The 18,685-nt window shown below is 33.4% G+C and overlaps 1 protein-coding gene across 1 annotated transcript; it reads left to right on the top strand.

Moving 5' to 3' along the window:
- Positions 1–12,515: 12,515 nt before the first annotated feature.
- On the top strand, positions 12,516–18,358 carry LOC134696516 (UDP-glucuronosyltransferase 2C1-like). Its single transcript, XM_063558352.1, has 2 exons — positions 12,516–12,615; positions 16,628–18,358. The coding sequence occupies exon 2, from the start codon at positions 16,629–16,631 to the stop codon at positions 18,177–18,179; it is 1,551 nt and encodes a 516-aa protein (XP_063414422.1). The 5' UTR covers positions 12,516–12,615; position 16,628; the 3' UTR covers positions 18,180–18,358.
- Positions 18,359–18,685: the final 327 nt, after the last annotated feature.

The following is an 18,685-nucleotide window of genomic DNA, read 5'->3' as shown; positions in this document are numbered from 1 at the left end:
AATTTATAATAATTTCTAATATTTTGTAACAGCAAATTTTAATAACACAAAAAAATCCGTATTTTCATGCCAGTACCGAAGTACTGGCTACTGGGCTGGTGATACCCTCGGGGACTAATAGTCCACCAGCAGAGGCATCGACCCAGTGGTAGTAATAAAATCAACGGTACCAATTTTGTTGCACCAGATGCGCATTTCGACAATACATGTCTCTTCAGTGATGCTCGTGGCCAAAATATTTGAAATCCAAAGCATATATAAAAGATGAAGAGCTATAATCCAAAAGGTCCAAAAAGTATAACCAAATTCGTGAAAGGAATTAGAGCTTTGCATGAGGGAGATACATTCCTTAATTTATAATAATTTCTAATATTTTGTAACAGCAAATTTTAATAACACAAAAAAATCCGTATTTTCATGCCAGTACCGAAGTACTGGCTACTGGGCTGGTGATACCCTCGGGGACTAATAGTCCACCAGCAGAGGCATCGACCCAGTGGTAGTAATAAAATCAACGGTACCAATTTTGTTGCACCAGATGCGCATTTCGACAATACATGTCTCTTCAGTGATGCTCGTGGCCAAAATATTTGAAATCCAAAGCATATATAAAAGATGAAGAGCTATAATCCAAAAGGTCCAAAAAGTATAACCAAATTCGTGAAAGGAATTAGAGCTTTGCATGAGGGAGATACATTCCTTAATTTATAATAATTTCTAATATTTTGTAACAGCAAATTTTAATAACACAAAAAAATCCGTATTTTCATGCCAGTACCGAAGTACTGGCTACTGGGCTGGTGATACCCTCGGGGACTAATAGTCCACCAGCAGAGGCATCGACCCAGTGGTAGTAATAAAATCAACGGTACCAATTTTGTTGCACCAGATGCGCATTTCGACAATACATGTCTCTTCAGTGATGCTCGTGGCCAAAATATTTGAAATCCAAAGCATATATAAAAGATGAAGAGCTATAATCCAAAAGGTCCAAAAAGTATAACCAAATTCGTGAAAAGAATTAGAGCTTTGCATGAGGGAGATACATTCCTTAATTTATAATAATTTCTAATATTTTGTAACAGCAAATTTTAATAACACAAAAAAATCCGTATTTTCATGCCAGTACCGATGTACTGGCTACTGGGCTGGTGATACCCTCGGGGACTAATAGTTCACCAGCAGAGGCATCGACCCAGTGGTAGTAATAAAATCAACGGTACCAATTTTGTTGCACCAGATGCGCATTTCGACAATACATGTCTCTTCAGTGATGCTCGTGGCCAAAATATTTGAAATCCAAAGCATATATAAAAGATGAAGAGCTATAATCCAAAAGGTCCAAAAAGTATAACCAAATTCGTGAAAGGAATTAGAGCTTTGCATGAGGGAGATACATTCCTTAATTTATAATAATTTCTAATATTTTGTAACAGCAAATTTTAATAACACAAAAAAATCCGTATTTTCATGCCAGTACCGAAGTACTGGCTACTGGGCTGGTGATACTCTCGGGGACTAATAGTCCACCAGCAGAGGCATCGACCCAGTGGTAGTAATAAAATCAACGGTACCAATTTTGTTGCACCAGATGCGCATTTCGACAATACATGTCTCTTCAGTGATGCTCGTGGCCAAAATATTTGAAATCCAAAGCATATATAAAAGATGAAGAGCTATAATCCAAAAGATCCAAAAAGTATAACCAAATTCGTGAAAGGAATTAGAGCTTTGCATGAGGGAGATACATTCCTTAATTTATAATAATTTCTAATATTTTGTAACAGCAAATTTTAATAACACAAACAAATCCGTATTTTCATGCCAGTACCGAAGTACTGGCTACTGGGCTGGTGATACCCTCGGGGATTAATAGTCCACCAGCAGAGGCATCGACCCAGTGGTAGTAATAAAATCAACGGTACCAATTTTGTTGCACCAGATGCGCATTTCGACAATATATGTCTCTTCAGTGATGCTCGTGGCCAAAATATTTGAAATCCAAAGCATATATAAAAGATGAAGAGCTATAATCCAAAAGGTCCAAAAAGTATAACCAAATTCGTGAAAGGAATTAGAGCTTTCCATGAGGGAGATACATTCCTTAATTTATAATAATTTCTAATATTTTGTAACAGCAAATTTTAATAACACAAAAAAATCCGTATTTTCATGCCAGTACCGAAGTACTGGCTACTGGGCTGGTGATACCCTCGGGGACTAATAGTCAACCGGCAGAGGCATCGACCCAGTGGTAGTAATAAAATCAACGGTACCAATTTTGTTGCACCAGATGCGCATTTCGACAATACATGTCTCTTCAGTGATGCTCGTGGCCAAAATATTTGAAATCCAAAGCATATATAAAAGATGAAGAGCTATAATCCAAAAGGTCCAAAAAGTATAACCAAATTCGTGAAAGGAATTAGAGCTTTGCATGAGGGAGATACATTCCTTAATTTATAATAATTTCTAATATTTTGTAACAGCAAATTTTAATAACACAAAAAAATCCGTATTTTCATGCCAGTACCGAAGTACTGGCTACTGGGCTGGTGATACCCTCGGGGACTAATAGTCCACCAGCAGAGGCATCGACCCAGTGGTAGTAATAAAATCAACGGTACCAATTTTGTTGCACCAGATGCGCATTTCGACAATACATGTCTCTTCAGTGATGCTCGTGGCCAAAATATTTGAAATCTAAAGCATATATAAAAGATGAAGAGCTATAATCCAAAAGGTCCAAAAAGTATAACCAAATTCGTGAAAGGAATTAGAGCTTTGCATGAGGGAGATACATTCCTTAATTTATAATAATTTCTAATATTTTGTAACAGCAAATTTTAATAACACAAAAAAATCCGTATTTTCATGCCAGTACCGAAGTACTGGCTACTGGGCTGGTGATACCCTCGGGGACTAATAGTCCACCAGCAGAGGCATCGACCCAGTGGTAGTAATAAAATCAACGGTACCAATTTTGTTGCACCAGATGCGCATTTCGACAATACATGTCTCTTCAGTGATGCTCGTGGCCAAAATATTTGAAATCCAAAGCATATATAAAAGATGAAGAGCTATAATCCAAAAGGTCCAAAAAGTATAACCAAATTCGTGAAAGGAATTAGAGCTTTGCATGAGGGAGATACATTCCTTAATTTATAATAATTTCTAATATTTTGTAACAGCAAATTTTAATAACACAAAAAAATCCGTATTTTCATGCCAGTACCGAAGTACTGGCTACTGGGCTGGTGATACCCTCGGGGACTAATAGTCCACCAGCAGAGGCATCGAACCAGTGGTAGTAATAAAATCAACGGTACCAATTTTGTTGCACCAGATGCGCATTTCGACAATACATGTCTCTTCAGTGATGCTCGTGGCCAAAATATTTGAAATCCAAAGCATATATAAAAGATGAAGAGCTATAATCCAAAAGGTCCAAAAAGTATAACCAAATTCGTGAAAGGAATTAGAGCTTTGCATGAGGGAGATACATTCCTTAATTTATAATAATTTCTAATATTTTGTAACAGCAAATTTTAATAACACAAAAAAATCCGTATTTTCATGCCAGTACCGAAGTACTGGCTACTGGGCTGGTGATACCCTCGGGGACTAATAGTCCACCAGCAGAGGCATCGACCCAGTGGTAGTAATAAAATCAACGGTACCAATTTTGTTGCACCAGATGCGCATTTCGACAATACATGTCTCTTCAGTGATGCTCGTGGCCAAAATATTTGAAATCCAAAGCATATATAAAAGATGAAGAGCTATAATCCAAAAGGTCCAAAAAGTATAACCACATTCGTGAAAGGAATTAGAGCTTTGCATGAGGGAGATACATTCCTTAATTTATAATAATTTCTAATATTTTGTAACAGCAAATTTTAATAACACAAAAAAATCCGTATTTTCATGCCAGTACCGAAGTACTGGTTACTGGGCTGGTGATACCCTCGGGGACTAATAGTCCACCAGCAGAGGCATCGACCCAGTGGTAGTAATAAAATCAACGGTACCAATTTTGTTGCACCAGATGCGCATTTCGACAATACATGTCTCTTCAGTGATGCTCGTGGCCAAAATATTTGAAATCCAAAGCATATATAAAAGATGAAGAGCTATAATCCAAAAGGTCCAAAAAGTATAACCAAATTCGTGAAAGGAATTAGAGCTTTGCATGAGGGAGATACATTCCTTAATTTATAATAATTTCTAATATTTTGTAACAGCAAATTTTAATAACACAAAAAAATCCGTATTTTCATGCCAGTACCGAAGTACTGGCTACTGGGCTGGTGATACCCTCGGGGACTAATAGTCCACCAGCAGAGGCATCGACCCAGTGGTAGTAATAAAATCAACGGTACCAATTTTGTTGCACCAGATGCGCATTTCGACAATACATGTCTCTTCAGTGATGCTCGTGGCCAAAATATTTGAAATCCAAAGCATATATAAAAGATGAAGAGCTATAATCCAAAAGGTCCAAAAAGTATAACCAAATTCGTGAAAGGAATTAGAGCTTTGCATGAGGGAGATACATTCCTTAATTTATAATAATTTCTAATATTTTGTAACAGCAAATTTTAATAACACAAAAAAATCCGTATTTTCATGCCAGTACCGAAGTACTGGCTACTAGGCTGGTGATACCCTCGGGGACTAATAGTCCACCAGCAGAGGCATCGACCCAGTGGTAGTAATAAAATCAACGGTACCAATTTTGTTGCACCAGATGCGCATTTCGACAATACATGTCTCTTCAGTGATGCTCGTGGCCAAAATATTTGAAATCCAAAGCATATATAAAAGATGAAGAGCTATAATCCAAAAGGTCCAAAAAGTATAACCACATTCGTGAAAGGAATTAGAGCTTTGCATGAGGGAGATACATTCCTTAATTTATAATAATTTCTAATATTTTGTAACAGCAAATTTTAATAACACAAAAAAATCCGTATTTTCATGCCAGTACCGAAGTACTGGTTACTGGGCTGGTGATACCCTCGGGGACTAATAGTCCATCAGCAGAGGCATCGACCCAGTGGTAGTAATAAAATCAACGGTACCAATTTTGTTGCACCAGATGCGCATTTCGACAATATATGTCTCTTCAGTGATGCTCGTGGCCAAAATATTTGAAATCCAAAGCATATATAAAAGATGAAGAGCTATAATCCAAAAGGTCCAAAAAGTATAACCAAATTCGTGAAAGGAATTAGAGCTTTGCATGAGGGAGATACATTCCTTAATTTATAATAATTTCTAATATTTTGTAACAGCAAATTTTAATAACACAAAAAAATCCGTATTTTCATGCCAGTACCGAAGTACTGGCTACTGGGCTGGTGATACCCTCGGGGACTAATAGTCCACCAGCAGAGGCATCGACCCAGTGGTAGTAATAAAATCAACGGTACCAATTTTGTTGCACCAGATGCGCATTTCGACAATACATGTCTCTTCAGTGATGCTCGTGGCCAAAATATTTGAAATCCAAAGCATATATAAAAGATGAAGAGCTATAATCCAAAAGGTCCAAAAAGTATAACCAAATTCGTGAAGGGAATTAGAGCTTTGCATGAGGGAGATACATTCCTTAATTTATAATAATTTCTAATATTTTGTAACAGCAACCGTTATATAAGCAGTACAAACTTAACCAGATAATATCCAATTTAAATATATTGTGTCAAGGGAAATACCCAATTGAAACATTTAGGGAATTCCACAGCAAAAAAGGCAAATATTTCAGTTCAAAATATTTGTCGCAACTTGAATTCTTGGTTTTCGAATTGAATTAATCATTGCGAAAGGTGAAAACAAATACAAAAGAACAATAGTTTGGTGCAGTTTATACAATATATACAATATTGACACCCTAGAATAAAGTTTTATATCAGTACCCACCAATTTGACTTATTATGATGACTCAGCACTTTTCTCAACACAGTACTGTTCTCAGATAAAAATCTCTATTCTTTGTGATAAAAATCAAATGTTCTTATCAAATGCTTCAAAATAGTATAATATGACTGAAGTCTGATTGATTTTGATTTCCCTTGCTATCTTGAGTATAGGGAAAACGGCACTATTTATTCTGCCATAGGCGAAAATACTAACATTTTCTAAATTTACCAGTTTTTATAATAAAAACCTAGACAAAACAGTTATGTGTGGTGTTACAAACTTATTATTGTATTCTAAAAATTAAAGCCAAATAGTATCATGACCAATTTCCAACGGAGCTAGTTTATGTTATCCATGCCCACCGTCATTTTGCACCAAATTTTTGAAATTTTGTAAGCCTTTTCGAATAATTCTCTAGAAAATATTTCAATAGGTTTTAAAATTTATTTTATAAATTTACACACTGCAGTTATTCATAGATAAATAAAAAAATATATTGTACCCTACATCCAATCACAGCGCTCCTAATTTGACTTCCTTCACCTGTCTTGGGTACACAAAAGGCCAACCTAATGCTGGGAAAATTAAATACTACCGTTTTCCCATAAGAATAGAAATGTTGATGAGAAACGTTTGTTTTATATGTGCCTCAGTCTACCAAGAAAAATGTGAGCAAGCTGCCCTAGATTGTCGATTTTTTTCATATTTTGTTGTATCTTATAAGATACGATATTGTTATTTCCATTAAAGGACGCATTATGAGGAAAGTAATTTATAACAATTTGCTTTTTTATAATTGAAAGACACAAATAATTCCGAAAATCATAGATATGTTTTGCGGAAACGATTTGATATGTGCAGTGGAATGAATTGTTCATATAAAGTTCGACAATTTGGAATTTGGGAGTTCGACGATAATGTTATACCATTAGAATTATTATATCCTTAACTAACGAATGTTTGCTAATAAATACGTATTAATCCAAATTAATGTTTACAATATATACAATCATTTCGTATCAAAATTTCTTACACTTTTTTTATGTTTATTTATCGAATGATCTGTTTACGTCTGAACATTAGACATAAAATTTCACACTTATTTAACCTGATTCCCAGAGATGATCAAAACAAGGTAATATAATGAAATCGCAACAGCTTCACGTGCAGATGACTATTATTTGAACTTTGATTGACTAGACTAACCCACTGAAGGTGTCATAAATTTTAGGAATCCCGTTAAGATAAATATAACAATTAACCTTCTACACAGTAATAAGTTCTTTAAAAAATACTGTTATCTTTAACTAATCTAAGCAGACGAAAATATAGCTTTATTTCAACATAATAATATTGAAAATTAACGATAAAAAGAAAACTTGCAAAAAGAAAAACGCAATTAATAAAAACCGATTTCTACTCTATTAAAAATCCTCGCTAAAAAAAACAATCATACTAAAAAAAAACTAAACACTATTGTTTTTAATCCAATATGTATATAACCTGTCCAAAGTCAGGAGCCTCTGGCCTTTGTTAGTCTTGTATGATTTTAAATTTTAGTTTCTTGTGTATAATTCGGAGTTTAGTATGACGTCCATTATCACTGTACTATTATGCATATTTTTAGGGGCCAGCTGAAGGACACCTACGGGTGCGGGAATTCTCGCTACATTGAAGACCCATTGGTTGCCTTCGGCTGTTGTCTGCTCTATGGTCGGGTGGTTGTCGCTTTGACATATTCACCATTTCCTTTCTCAATTTTATATAATCCACTTAATTTTAAGATCTAAAACCAGAGCGAGACCAGAACCATAAGCATACATTTTATGTGTAATACGATTTACATACAAAGACAATATTATTTGCAGCTTTGTCCGGAGGAACACCAACATACTTATCAAGAGGAGATGATAGACATTTCATGGCCTCTTTGTCTCTGAAAACGGACTTCGGTCGATCGTTCTGTAACTTGTGAATGCGACGTTTTATCAGAGACCTGATAGTTTTAACCCATTCTGACAAAGAGTCCAGTTCAATTTTTTCTCGCTTAGCCTCTGCTCTGGCATAGTCCTCAATGGAATCCATAATTATTTTGAAGTAATGGTTCCAATTAATGTGTTGGGGTTCTCTAAATTTAGGACCATGAGAAATCACCTTCCGGAAATTTTCATGTTGAATTATGTTTAGATCCCCAGTTATAACATGACCAAAGGGGCTGTAATTATAAGGCGAGTGGGAAAAGTCACGTGTCAGAGGTTTTTAATGTATTGTTCAAAGTCAAGGTCCTGCAATGCTTGTTGCAATACAACTTTATTGTTTTGAATTATCCTTTTAATAAGCTTTGAATTTTCAAATACTTTAGTCACGAGCATGACTAAAGAGACATTAAGTATCGAAATGTGCATCTGGTACTGTTTATGTTATTTTAGTAAAACAATTTCTTACACCTTCAGTTTTCCAGTCTTTATATCATGATAGTATTTTCTATTTTTTAAGTAATCAAAATTTCTGAGATCTACATTTGTAAGGCTACATCTTTCAACAATTTTGGAGCTGACCTTGTGCTCACATGAATATTTAATCATTGAAATGTCCATTGAACTTGAATGCACGTTGTAAACAGCAAGACCTTTTACATTGAATGTATTTAAAAACATAATATTTCCAAAGTTAGGCCAATCAAAATCTATGCAAAGATAATTATACCCTCCCCCTTTTCCTAAAAAAAGAATGGATGAAATGCATCACATTTTGATTATCAAAAATCAAATCCTCTCTCACCCAATATTTTTGTGAGGTTGGATGAAAATTCACTACTGAATATATATATAATGAGATGTGGTTTTATTGCCTATTGGACAATTTTCCACTAAACTTTCAATTGAAGTTGATGTTAGCAATCATAGGTAACCATATGGCATTCTACAATAAGAAAAACACATGCTGTATATAACCATGGAAGTATTATATTGTATACTTTGTCAAAATATAAGTTGACAATATCAAAAGGATGTAGGATCTCAAGTTCTCATCACTGTTCATATATAGGAATGTATAGTTTACTAGGTTTAACTTTTAAACTTACATTGATAAAAAAGGAAATAAAGATATCATATAAAGTTAACAGTTGAAATGAATACAATTTTTGTATGGGCTACCATTAAGTAAACTCACTTTACAAAATATTGAACTTTTGAAATACTGTGGATTCATTAATATTCGTTGGATACTAATTTTCGTGAATTTCTTGGGTACTGGTGAACCACGAATTCAAATGTCAAACGAATAGCATATTTTGAATAGGCTTTGTGTACAGCGATTCATAAAACCACGAAACTTAATATCCACGAATATGCAAGTTTTAAGCAATCCACGAAAATTGGTATCCACGAAAATAAATGAATCCACAGTACTGAGGCTTTTCTAGCTCAGGCATAGATTACCTAGCTGAATTTGGCAAAACTTTTCGGAATTTGGGTCCTCAATGCTCTTCAACTTCGTACTTTATTTGGCCTTTTTAACTTTTTTGGATTTGAGTGTCATTGATGAGTCTTTTGTAGACAAAACGCGCGTTTGGTTTATATACACAATTAAATCCTGGTATCTATGATAACTCACTTTATTGTGAAGGTGATGCCATCCGGAATGCCACTACATACAGGTGAATCTTGTTTTGTGTTTGTGTTTGTTATGTGAATTGGTTGGGTAATCTTATGTGTGATAACACCATATCTATTCGCTTTTTTATATGCAGGTGATTATAAGTATATATATAAATATATCAAAAAGTGTGATTTAAGTTAACTCATTGTCTAATCAACACTGATATCAATGTTTCCGACGGAAATTTAAATGATTTATATCATATCGTCTGTAAAAAAAATTATTTCTTTAGCAATAAATGTCGTAAGACAATTCATTTTCTTGGTTTGCTGAATTAAATTTGTTTTCCCATAAACATGGTCAGGAACCTTAATTGAAAAAAAAAAATATTTACTGGATAAACTGCATTGTAGTTACAAAATTAGCAGAAACACTTATAACATTTAAAATGTTAGAGTATGTGTGTTAAATGTGGATAAATTACCGTCTGGCGTAAATATAGAAATTTAATCCTGGTATTTATGATGAGTATATTTGCAACCACTAAGTCGATGCCACTGCTGGTGGAGATTTATTTCCCCGAGGTTATCATCAGCCCAGTAGTCAGTACTTCTGTGTTGACTTGAGTCATCATTGATATGTTCTTAATGATAAATTAGCTGTTTACAAAACATTGATTTTTAGCTCACCTGGCCCGAAGGGCCAAGTGAGCTTTTCTCATCACTTTGCGTCCGGCGTCCGTCGTCGTCGTCCGTCGTCGTCCGTCGTCGTCCGTCGTTAACTTTTACAAAAATCTTCTCCTCTGAAACTACTGGGCCAAATTTAACCAAACTTGGCCACAATCATCATTGGGGTATCTAGTTAAAAATTGTGTCCGGTGACCCCGCCAACTAACCAAGGTGGCCGCCATGGCTATAAATAGAACATAGGGGTAAAATGCAGTTTTTGGCTTATAACTCAAAAACCAAAGCATTTAGGGCAAATCTGACATGGGGGTAATATTGTTAATCAGGTGAAGATCTATCTGCCCTGAAATTTTCAGATGAATCTGACATTCTGTTGTTAGGTTGCTGCCCCTGAAGAGGTAATTTTAAGGAAATTTTGTTGTTTTTGGTTATTATCTTGAATATTATTTCAGATAGAGATAAACTGTAAAAGGCAATAATGTTCAGCAAAGTAAGATCTACAAATAAGTCAACATGACCAAAATGATCAGTTGACCACTTTAGGAGTTATTGCCCTTTATAGTCAATTTTTAACCATTTTTCGTAAATCTTAGTTATCTTTTACAAAAATCTTCTCCTCTGAAACTGCTGGGCCAAATTATTTGAAACTTGGCCACAATCATCATTGGGGTATCTAGTTTAAAAATTGTGTCCGGTGACCCCGCCAACTAACCAAGATGACCGCCATGGCTATAAATAGAACATAGGGGTAAAATGCAGTTTTTGGCTTATAACTCAAAAACCAAAGCATTTAGAGCAAATCTGACATTGGGTAAAATTGTTAATCAGGTGAAGATCTATCTGCCCTGAAATTTTCAGATGAATTGGACAACCTGTTTTGGGGTTGCGGCCCCTGAATTGGTAATTTGAAGGAAATTTTGCTGTTTTTGGTTATTATATTGAATATTATTATAGATATAGGTAAACTGTAAACAGCAATAATGTTCAGCAAGGTCAGATTTACAAATAAGCCAACATGACCAAAATGGTCAGTTGACCTCTTTAGGAGTTATTGCCCTTTAAAGTCAATTTTTAACCATTTTTTCGTAAATTTTATATATCTTTTACTAAAATCTTCTTCTCTGAAACTGCTGTGCCAAATTGATCCAAACTTGGCCACAATCATCTTTGGGGTTTCTTGTTTAAAAAATGTGTGGCGTGACCTGGCCATCAAACCAAGATGGCCGCCACGGCTAAAAATAGAACATAGGGGTAAAATGCAGTTTTTGGCTTATAACTCAAAAACCAAATAATTTAGAGAAAATCTGACATGAAGTAAAATTGTTAATCAGGTCAAGATCTATCTGCCCTGAAATTTTCAGAATTGGACAACCTGTTTTTTGGGTTGCGGCCCCTGAATTGGTAATTTTAAGGAAATTTTGCTGTTTTTGGTTATTATATTGAATATTATTATAGATATAGGTAAACTGTAAACAGCAATAATGTTCAGCAAAGTAAGATCTACAAATAAGTCAACATGAACGAAATGGTCAATTGACTCCTGTAGGAGTTATTGACCTTTGTAGTCAATTTTCAATCTGCTTCCTTTGTTTAATATTCACATAGACCAAGGTGAGCGACACAGGCTCTTTAGAGCCTCTAGTTTTAAAAACTAAGGCTTTTCTACCTCAGGAATAGTTTACCCTAGCTGTATTTGACAAAACGTTTAGGAATTTGTGGTCCTCAATGCTCTTCAACTGCGTACTTTATTTGGCCTTTTAAACATTTTTTGATTCGCGCGTCACTAATGAGTCTTTTGTAGACGAAACGCGCGTCTGACGTTAATATAAAAATTCAATCCTGGTATCTATGATGAGTTTCTTCTGTCAGTGCTCTGAGAAAGGAAGAATTTACTAAGAGAAGAAGAAAACAATCTAATGATCAAACATATTACTTCGAGTTTGTTATATTTCTTCTTTTTAATGATGCGAGTTTGATAAAGTGATGCAAGTTGTTATAATAAGTGAGAGTGTTCGAAAGGTGCGAGATGGCCGTGGGCCGAGTTGTCATTAAATTGAATACAAAACCATTTACGCCTGCTTACAAAACGTATACGGTAAGAAACCAGTTACGGAACTTTATTTGGGGCTAGGGTTAATATTAAAAGATTAAATAACCATTTTGATTGTTTTTAGAAGTTTTAAGATTTTCTTGTATTTGTAAACAGCGCGAAAACTTGGATTCATGAAATGATAATAATAAATTCCCTCAAAAATCTATATTTATTTAATTATATTGCGTGCGCACTAGTACGGCTACCGAGGTGAGTATAAAGTCTCTTCCCTGGTGTATGTTAGCTGATTGATACTGGAGTACTTTACAGTAGGTTTTCAAATAGAAATCCTCAGTCAACATCATTTATGTAAGTTTCTTCGTAATAAACAGCCAAACGAATATTTTATTGTTTTTAATTTACTTGAATGATAATTCATAAGTATTTATTATATATTTGTGTAAATATTGAACTGACTAATATTAATAACGCATGAATTTAGATCGAAATAGATGGGTCATTTTTTTCTAATGGAAATATCTGTTGTAACTGTTTAAATGAAAGCTTGTAGTATTTGTGATTCAGATTATTAATAATAAACACTATTTACATATATTTTGATAAGATTTAAATGTATTTAAGAACGATTTTTGGGCAATTTGTTTGCGTACAGTGTCAGTATAACACATTTTAAATGATTATTTTTTTTCGATTTTGTGATTGCCTTGATATTTGCAAAAGGGAATTTTTAAGAACGTTTATAATAACTCTAAGGAAAAATCGTAGGTTCTTTATTATTATATGTAACATTTTATCAACAAACTAAATTAAATCAGCGTTTATGAAGATCATGTCCATCCTGTTACCGCTTCTTAAATCAGCTATTACATGTCTCCCTATCAATATCGAATAAGCCAGTGTTGATTTCAAAAGAACAAAGTAACCTTAACATTTAATACAGCCTGTTTTCCTGAACGCCAGAGAGTACTTTTGTTTTCTGTCTATGCTGTTACTAACATTTTGAATAGTAACACCAAAAGTAAAATTGTAAACCAAAATGACAACAGAAAAAAAAATTATCACTTCACCAAAGGGAGTAGTTATTTCCAAACAACATTCAAAAATGAAAAAAAATGTCTATCCTGTTACTAGGGTTACAGTAACAGGATAGACCATTGTAGACAGAAACGGCTCTAAAAAAGTACATCATTACATATAGTTGCAAACATAATGAAATCTTTCGTTGTTTGAACTCGTCTTAATATTCACAATTTAGCATTTGCAGATGCAATACTCATATCGGTAACAAGATAAACAAAATGGTAACATGATAGAACTTTATATAATGAAATATCATAAACAAAAAGGTAACATGATAGAACTTTATATAATGAAATATCATTAAAGTACGTTCTTGTTACAAATGAAATAAAGACAAAAGTAAACTTGCATGTTTGATTTATTTGAAAGAGAAAAATGCTGAACAAAATGAATTGATATATAAGACTTGCATTACTGATGGTAATTCTCATAACCTTTGAAAACCAATTTTTAGATGCATTTTTCAGTACAACCTGAAAAATTGGCAAATAATCTATTATTTCACAGAACGAATATATATATATATATATATATATATATATAAGTTATGTCTGAAGCATGGGTTCGAATCCCGGCGAGGGAAGAACCAAAAATTTGCGAAAGCAAATTAACAGATCTAACATTGTTGGGTTGATGTTTAGACGAGTTATATATATAAGTTTATACTCTTGAAAACCATCTAAATGGCTATGAAAATCAAGCTTAAAATTTTACCTAAACTTTTTCTGAATAACCCGAAATTTCTTTTGAACATGGTAACTGGAAAGACAAAACATTGTACCACCTATCAAAAAATGTTTCAAGATATTCATGTATGACATTAGTATGACATCGTTTCATATGTTGTTCTTTAAGAACTGTTTGTTTTGATTTGCAGAGGGTTGTTTAATTAAGTAACTTTTAATAAATTTTAAATTTCAAAATTTCGACATTTTTGAAAATGACCCAGATAACTAATGTACATACTGATGTTACAGGGATCACGAAGGGGGTACATTCACCGAAAAATGAAAGAAACAAAATATAAAAGAATTCAAGGTTATTCCCCCTCGAACGCTGTTAGATTTTAAAGTTTAAAAAAACCCAACAGATATTGAGTTTAAAAATGACAAAACTTTAAGCACATCACAAAATCAATTAAATATTGCACTGTTTTCGCGACCATCAAACAATTTTTATATAAGCTTACAATATGCAGATGGAAAACAATATTATAATTAATTAACAACATCTTGTAAACAAAAACTGATTTCATTTACAAACCCGATCTGTTTACCCATTTAAATATGCATTTTTGTTAAATCTAGTTTTGTATTTTTCATATTTTCTTGTTTATTTTCAGATAATATACTTTGATTCTAATGAGAGGGCTCATGAAGAGCAAAGCAACTAATTTCACTATTTGTTTTTAAAATTAAGAGACACAAATTAATTTTGACACTCATATATAAATATATAAGATATTTGAATAAAATAAGATATTTGAATATAATCAAGTTAATTCTAAAATCTTAAGCAACAGTGAGAAAAGAGCCGTAAGCATATGTGTTAAAAGCAGTAATGAAACAGTATATATAAAGTATTAACAGGCAACCATTCTTAATGGGTTAAATATAAACACTAAAAGGGCGAAATCACTATGTGATCCGTGTAAACTTATCAAACCTTTGAACAAACTTATAAGTAAAGGTTATCTTATTAATATTGTAAGAAGATATTTGAATATTGTTTACATTGGCACTTACATCAACTTTGTATGAACACATTAAAACATAACTAGATTTGTATTTTTTTCGAATGGGTTTTTGGATGTATAAATAAAATGTACTTATCCACGTTCATTTTCTATTTAGAGATTGCTTTATCTATATAACATGATACATATTTATTATAAAGGTTAAATTCTTATGATCCTACTGCCTTTCGAAACTTTTATTTTGACATTGCGCAAGTCAAGACTTTTTTTACTGTCCATGGCGTTAAAACCCTAAATCCCTGGGATGCCTTTTAGTTGATTTTAGTCTCTGATTCATGATGTTTTTTTAATTTGTTATTTGTTTTTAACTTTTAACTAGCTATTAGGAACTGCGAGTACTCTCAAATCGTACTTTCGTGTTAATTTGACTTGTTGACATAATTTGTAATGCATTTCTTTAATTCAATTTTTACTTATTTTGTGTTAAATCTCGTCTCACTTTTTTGTAATGTTTACCACCTTACGCAGGTATTCAGTATAACGATATCTTTTCAATTACAAAAATGTATGTAATCTTACTCTGAACATAAAATTTATTTTGTAAAATATGTTTACTTCCGTACTTTAAAGCCTATGTAACATAGAGGTCTACGTTTTCATATTGTATTTATATTGTTTCATAGATCAAACTTATTCGTTCAGTTTATGTTTACTTGTTTTTGTTAAGATGACCTTTTAATCGAGTTAAGCCATTTCAATTGATAATTTATAGTGTGTCTTTTATAATGTTATTTTGTAATGTTACACTGCTGTTTCAGGTAAGGGTGAAGATTGCACATGTTAGAAAGTTTAAACCCGCTGCATTTATATGCACCTGTCCTTAGTCAGGAGCCAATTGTTTAGTGGATGACGTTTGTTGGTGTGGTTAAAAGGTGTTTCTCGTTTCTCGTTTTTGTTATATACTTTAGTAGATTAGACCATTGAGTTTAATGTATGAATTGTTTTACACTAATCATTTTGGGGCCCTTTAAAGCTTGCTGTTCAGTATGAACCAAGGCTCCGTGTTGAAGGCCGTTCTTTGACGTTTTATGCATTGTGACCTGAATGGAGAGTCTTCTCATTGGCTTTCATACCACATCTTCTTATTCATATTTTATAAATTCCAATAATTTGTTTTTTTTTAGGAAATATCCAATTGGACTTGGCACTTGAGTTTAAAACATTTGGAAATTTTTGAACGTGTGTTCAGATATTTTATACTTCTAATTGGTCGGACCCTGCAGCCTTATCTCTAATAAAAAGTTAACTGGAAATTCAAAATATAGAAATATTCTTGAATTTTGCTAATCCAAGAGCAGGTAAAAAAAATCTAAAAAAATACTAAGCGTATAATTCAAATACTGCCAAAGTTATAGGTCAACAGTTCTTGTTTCAACAGTTTTTGTTTGTCAAATCTATTTTTGATTTACATAGTACTGATATCAAGTGAGTTCTGCATTTTGATAACACTTTTGTATAATTATTAGTTAAGTTTAGTCTAACTGTATTTATTAATTACTGAATTTGTGATTTCATTTTCTTCAGAATGACGTATGGATGGAAAACATCCTTTATTGCCCTGACCATGGGATTTTCGACACATTTGTATAATGTGGACTTTAAAAGATGTATTGTTTTCGTAGCCCAATTTAGAAGTCACATCTCTCCTGTTATGGCCATTACAAAAGAATTAGAAAAGTACAATCACTCAGCAACATTTGTGCTTTCAACAACAATGGACAAAGAAATACGAACCAAGGGATTATCGATTAAGTCTGTAGTAGCAAACAGTCTTGATAAAGCGTCTTTTTTTGACGACATACAAGCTATATTGGAAATGAAAATGAATGGTTCTTTAAATTTTCCCTTACTTGACTTACAATTATTTCGAAATGCATATGATCACTGTCATTCGTTTTCGACCGATGATGAACTCTTCGGAATCTTAGAAGCTGCGAAGTTTGACTATGCCATCGTTGATTTTGGTCCTTTTCTTTGCTACGAAATTTTAGCATACAAACTTTCATTACCCTTCATTTTTGTTTCTGCAATCTATGATCAAGATCTCCACCGAACGCCATTTAATCCTGCCTGTATGCCGGCATTCTTGTCAGGATTTACAGACAAAATGACCTTCTGGGAACGAATGATTAATACCTTAGTGTATACTCATCAACTTATCAAACCCACAATGCCTTCGTTTGGAAATCTTGTAACTAAATATGTTCCGGAAAAGCCTTTTATGTCAAACAGCGAATTAAAACAAAATTTTTTGCTACACATAATTAACGGGGATATTTTAATGGATTACCCAATTCCCATAGCCTCGAATGCCATTTTATGTGGCGGATTAGCAACAGGGCCAGCTAAATCTTTGATATCTAGGATAGAGTCATTTGTTGAGAAGTCTAAAGATGGCTTAGTAATTGTGTCCTTTGGTAGCATAATTAAAACATACCCTGAAGAAATAATGAATAAATTAATTTCAGCCTTTCAAAAGCTGAAGGATTTAAATTTTATATTTCGCAGTGGAGATTATGAAAAAGAAGATGGAAACATTTTACTATTGCCATGGTTACCACAGAATGATCTGCTTGGGCATGTAAAAACGAAACTATTTATCACTCATTGTGGGAAAAGCAGCGTCTTTGAAGCTCTCTATCATGGCGTACCTATGATTACATTTCCAATTGCTCTTGATCAAAACTCAAATGCTGCTGTTATAAATGAGAAGGGTTATGGAATTGCAATGGATATTTTAGAATTTTCTGTGAACGAATTAGTTGAAAACGTAAAAAAAGTCGTGCATAACAGCACTTTCACTTTCAGCATTAAAAATGCATCTGCGATATTCCACAGTCGTCCACAAACCCCAACACAAAGAGCAGCTTATTGGATAGACTTGGTGACTAAGTATGGATCAGAACATTTCAGACCAGCCTCGCTAGATATGCCATGGTATTCATATTTTATGGTAGACGTTTATCTAGTTTACCTTGTGGGACTAGTTTTTGTCGTGTATTCTTTTAAGTTATTTCTTAAGAATTGTATTAAACTATGCTGTAGGAAAAAGAATGTAAAACAAAAACTGCAATGAACCCTCGCGTGTTATGCAAATTGAATTTTTACAAACGAAATCTTAATGTGTTACCAAGAGACAATTTTCACTTAGTTTGCTTCATAATGGATGATACTAGAATACTAATACTGATACATGGATATCGACACGATTAAAACATTAATTTGATCAATTAACTATAAAGTATAAACGTTAAAATAATAATTGAAAATTTACTTCTTACTATTGCACTAAAGATGACAGCGATGAAAAGAAGCGTGAACGGGTAGATGTCAATCACAACCATGATATATATATATGTAACACTCAGAAACGTGTCCTTCCCCCCAAACGTGTCCGATTTCCCCAAACATTTCTAGTTGAAAACTGCGCCAAAGCGTGTCATTTGTATAAACGCTCAAACGTGTCCATTTCTAAACTAACCCCCAAACGTGTGCAATTCCCAAAACGTGTCCACATCAAGCGTTATTTGGTTATTGCTATTTCATTAACGTATACTAATTTTACCATTTCATTAAAAATAT

This window comes from Mytilus trossulus, chromosome 14, assembly GCF_036588685.1.
Source record: "Mytilus trossulus isolate FHL-02 chromosome 14, PNRI_Mtr1.1.1.hap1, whole genome shotgun sequence".
NCBI classification, from domain to species: Eukaryota; Metazoa; Mollusca; class Bivalvia; order Mytilida; family Mytilidae; genus Mytilus; species Mytilus trossulus.
Note: the sequence above shows the minus strand (reverse complement) of the source record. Positions and strands in the feature narration are given on the sequence as shown.